At 37.6% G+C, this 5000-nt stretch overlaps 1 protein-coding gene across 2 annotated transcripts in view; it reads left to right on the top strand.

Annotated features, from left to right (window-relative positions):
- Nucleotides 1-5000, top strand: part of LOC125042700 (DNA repair endonuclease XPF-like) — a 10531-nt gene that overhangs the window by 2630 nt on the left and 2901 nt on the right. For both annotated transcript variants that reach the window (XM_047638517.1, XM_047638516.1), the window contains exons 6-13: nucleotides 157-239; nucleotides 770-922; nucleotides 2819-2908; nucleotides 3128-3300; nucleotides 3493-3707; nucleotides 3876-4018; nucleotides 4293-4610; nucleotides 4732-4833. In XM_047638517.1, the coding sequence (XP_047494473.1) occupies nucleotides 157-239; nucleotides 770-922; nucleotides 2819-2908; nucleotides 3128-3300; nucleotides 3493-3707; nucleotides 3876-4018; nucleotides 4293-4610; nucleotides 4732-4833 (1277 nt within the window). The remainder of the gene's footprint in view (nucleotides 1-156; nucleotides 240-769; nucleotides 923-2818; nucleotides 2909-3127; nucleotides 3301-3492; nucleotides 3708-3875; nucleotides 4019-4292; nucleotides 4611-4731; nucleotides 4834-5000) is intronic.

Here is a 5000-nt window from a genome sequence, read left to right as displayed (position 1 = left end):
GTAATTCTTTAAGAGTTACATATTATAAGCTTCTAATAGTTGATTTAACTAAATGTTTTATGAGATTTTATTTATAAGGTGTTGCTTACCTTTTACCATTTTGTAAATTGCCTGTAATTATTTTTACAGTTTTTGAGAATATTTTCCTTCTTTCAGGTGTGATTGTTTGGAAAGCTCATAAGATTTTAGAATCATGTCAAGAGGCTTTTATCCTGAGGTTATTCCGTATGAAAAACAAAGTAGGTGATCTCTGATATGTCGTCTTCCTCCTCTTTACCAAGTAATAGTTTTCATCAAATGATGATGATGGTAATAATAATAATTTTATTATTATCAGTATTATTATTATTATTATTATTATTATTATTGAAGATCTTCCTTGTCCTACTTCACTTCCTTCTCTTTTTTCTCTCTTCTTCCTTCTTATCTTTGTCTTCTTCCTCTCTATTTTTACTTTTCCTCACTTTTTCTCTTCTTTCTTTCTCATTTTTCTTCATGTTTTGCTTCCTTGTTTTCTGTTGCTTTTATTTTTTCCTTCCTTTTTTCTCTTCCTCTTTTTTCCTCCTCCTCCTCCTTCTCCTTTATGCATTTACAAAGCAGAATTTGTCATACACTGTATTTATATATTTTAAAAATACTTTAAAATTTCAGATCACTCATGTAAAAGACTAAAATCAAATACAAGTAATACAACTAAACTATACTATACACTTAATAATACAACTTAACCAGACTAAACACTTAAACAAATACAATTCTCCATCAACAGACTGGCTTTGTGAAGGGCCTTAGTAGCAGCCCTTTGTCATTCACTGCGGGATTCTGCCACGTGGAGCGTGTCATGCGGAATCTCTTTGTCAAAAAGTTATACCTGTGGCCAAGGTTTCATATGGATGTTAATGCTTGTTTGGAGAAGTGTAAAGTAAGTATTTTGAACCTTTATATAAGATTTCCCCCATAATCCCTTTCTCATTGTTGCCGTGGCGGGCTGTATTTATATAAGATTTCCCCCATAATCCCTTTCTCATTGTTGCCGTGGCGGGCTTAGGAGAACGGAAACTGGGACCCAACGTGGAGGACCACCCTACGATGGACCTCAGCCCATGCCTCAACTAATTTTGCATGGTGTTTTCTTACAGTCGTTCTGATTGTTCATGCCTTATCACAGTTAGATCTGAGTCCCAAGCTCTTGCACTTTCTACCCTGACTGACCTCACTGGCAAACCTATTCTTGCCCAACCTCACTTCTCCCTTAATACCTGTACTGGAACTTTTTCCGTGTCCCCAACTGATTGTGCTGTCTACAACAAGAACTTGTCAGACTGTGAAAACGACTTGCCCACATGCCTCGTAGACTATGAAGCAGTGGCAGTCCAGTTGTACACTATTCCTCCTAGAGGCTAACGTAAGTCCTACACCAACATTACCAAGATTAGCTTCCATAGACATGATTTTCCCCATGAAGTTTATATTGGCGGACTTCCTGCCCTGTCCGACCATATCGACCCCTTCTCTGTCATTGTCAGAAATGTTGCCGTTTTGGCTACCCAGACAAACTCTTCTCACTCCACAGCTTGCTGCCCTCTATGTGCCCAACCTGGTGATGACAATTCAAATTGCTTTGCTCAGTCATACACATGTGCCAATTGTGATGACTCCCATAATGTGTTTTATAGGAGCTGCCTTGCCTACAAACCCAAATCTGAAGTGGCAAATCTCAGATTCAAACTAGGCCTCACTCTATATGAGACCACACAAGGCGCTCGTCGATGAGGTTTTTCTCTTTTTACCTTTTCCAATACTGTACTTTGCCCCGCTCCCCTCCCATCTCCTCGAGAAGTCTCAGCATCTCCCCCAGTATCTCTTCCCTCTACCCCAAACCAGCCTCATCTCTCTCTCTCCCAGTCAAATTCACTTTCCAGTCTACATCCAGATACTCCAATCTCTACCATTTCCTCGATGCCTACCCACCTTCTTCTCGCTACCTGTCACACCAGTCAGTCTAAACCTTCCACCCCATCTTCTTCCGTATCTCTCCTGCACTCACCTCTCCCTTTGCTCCTTGGATATCTGTTCCCTCTTCTCCTCCACATAAGAAAACTTTTGGTTTTAGTGTCCTCCCCACCCACCTCCCTTCCAGAGAATTTTCCACTCCCTCATCCCCCTTCCAATCCCTCTATTCCTATTTGCTCTACAGTCAAAGTATTTGCTGATATCCTTTCTCCTCCTCTTCAAGTTCCCCATTACCTTCTTCCTCCCACTCTCCCCAAAAACACCCCTTTCCCTCTTCCTTTCCCATTTCCCTATCACTTCCACCTGGATGCTTCTCCATTCATCTACAGCTACCATTTCTACCTGTAATACTCTTTGATTAATTCATAATGGTTCTTTTGCAGTTTTCCTCATACATTGTTACTCTCCCTTCCCCCAGATACATACTCTCTCCATTTGATCTAATTGCCCTATACCTTTAACCTCTTCGCCTTCAACGAATCCCCACCGTATTCCATTTGCTCTCCCCCTATACCCTTTTCACTACCATTCTGTCCTACAGCGTTCTACAACCTTTGACATCTAATACATCTTATGCTAATTAATGACTCACTTCCACCCTTTTTGCCACAATACTTTACCATAGTGCTATATGACATTTGATGTCTAGTACATTTATTTCTTCTAACCATTAACCATTATATAAGATTTGTTATTTTGTGTGATATTTGGAAGCTGAAAACCAAATTGGGATATGGTTAGGTTTATGAAGTTTCTTTACTAGTTGTATGTCTACATTTAGAAAATACATTTTGAATTTGGACAGCCTGAGGTAATTGAGCTGCACCTGAAGATGACTACCCCAGTTCAGCAAATCCAGATGGCTGTGTTAGAACTGATTACTGAAACTGTTCAGGTTTGTTAATTTATGACTGTTCATGTTTATGTATCTGGAATTATGATGCAAAAGATTCAGCTTAGTTGGCCCACAATCCTGATATCTCTTGAGTTGTGATCATTTAGTTACCTTTTCCATACCTTGCAAAATTATTCTGCCTAGTTTAAAGACTTTTACAAAGGCTTGTTTTACTATAAGAGAAGAAAAAGGTAGAAATGATTATCTCTGTTTTCTCAGGAACTCCGTCGCTCCAACAGTACCATCGACACTGAGGAATTCACCCCAGAAAATGCAATATCCAAGTCCTTTGAAAAGATTCTAAAGGTTCAGCTGGAACCCATATGGCACCAGTTATCATCTCGTACAAAAATGTTAATTGCCGATCTGAAGGTCATGAGAACTGTCCTACTGTAAGTTGGATGTTTTTTATTTTATTTTATTTTTCTTTGTATAGGATGCTTTTATGTTTTTAATTGAAGAATGGGAAGTTTTGATTTTGATTACAGTGGCTAAAGAAGTTAGGTTGAAAAATAATGTACTCTGTGAATCTGAATGACTTTTTATCTTGTCATAGTTTTAACAATATTTTGAAATATTTCAAGGTACTTGACCCAGTATGATTGTGTGACCTTCTACAATCTCGTAAACTCATTGCGGACAACTGAGACAGCCATCCAGAGCTCTGGCTGGATGTTTTTAGGGGCAGCAGAGACACTTTTCGTTAATTCAAAACTGCGAGTGTTTGGCATTGCTGCAAGCCCAACAAAGAAATCTGTTAGGGAAGATAATGCTAAGAAACTGAAGAAGGAATATATAGGTATATAATTGATGATTATAGAGTAAAGTACATTGACAACAATAGAAAAAATTATGCACAATAACAATTTCCAAGAATTCCAATTTTTATTGATTTTACTTACAAAAGTATGGTATTAATGGTGGATTGAAATTTCTTGCTTATTATAAGGTGTTCAATTGTTTTCAGACCAAAATTTAGAAGTTAACCCAAAGTGGTTGGCATTGTCAGAGGTTTTGGCTGAAGTTCGAGAAGAAGTGCAAGAGGGAAAGAACTTGGAGAAGTGTCTTGTTGTGACTCATGATGATCGAACGTCACAACAGCTAAAAGAGGTTGGTAGACTTTTAATGTAGACATATTGCTGCATCATTGTGTAAAATTAGTAATGTGAAATTACTTGTTTTGGTATTGTATATATCATGTTAATCTTATTGAAACTGTTGATTACAGATTCACTTGAGATAAAAAATCTACATCAGTATACATCCTTGATGACAATTACACTTGAGTCTATAAGTCGGAGCATCAATAGTTATTTTCATATCATTATAAGCAACTTCTATGCAGAGCAATGATTTATTAACCTGAATGTTTTTTGTGATCTAGTATTTGATAGATGGAGCCCAAGTGGTCCTTCGTCGCATTTTCTACCGAACAATTGGTGCAAAGATGGGTTTACAGCCCCCACCCAACCTGTTTAGAGACAAGGATAAAAATATGCAAAAGGACAAAGGGAAAAAGGGCAAGAAGACAAAGACAACTGAAGAGGCAAAGGAGGAAGTGACACTGACTCAAATCACAAAGAAATATGACTTTATTGGTCAGGATAAATCTGAATTTAGCAATGAGGCAGAAACCAGTGAAGAAGTGGAGGAGATACGAAGGAGATTTCTCTCTCCACTCATCATGGTACAGTCTTTACGGGTAAGGAAGCTCATGTGATTTATTGAATTCATACATGCCAGTTATGACTACATTTTATATTTTAATCAGTTACATAAATGCCTTTGATTTTTGTGAGCCTTACTGTATGTTATGTTTGCAGGATAATAGTGACCCATTCATGATGACACGGCTGCTAGAGGAAGTTCAACCAAAGTACATTATAATGTACGATTCAGACTTAACATTCATCCGCCAGATTGAGGTACTGTGGGCTTATTTTAATGTCTAAGTGCTGCTAAATTAGTAAATTTGTATATTTCTTAATTGGCTTTAAGTTGTATGAATATGCAGGTGAGATAGTATATGCCTTTGAATTTATTTATTATTTTTTCTTCTTCTTCTTCTTCTTCTTCTTCTTCTTCTTCTTCT

This window comes from Penaeus chinensis, chromosome 32, assembly GCF_019202785.1.
Source record: "Penaeus chinensis breed Huanghai No. 1 chromosome 32, ASM1920278v2, whole genome shotgun sequence".
NCBI lineage: Eukaryota > Metazoa > Arthropoda > Malacostraca > Decapoda > Penaeidae > Penaeus > Penaeus chinensis.
This window is presented reverse-complemented; position numbering and strand designations above follow the sequence as displayed.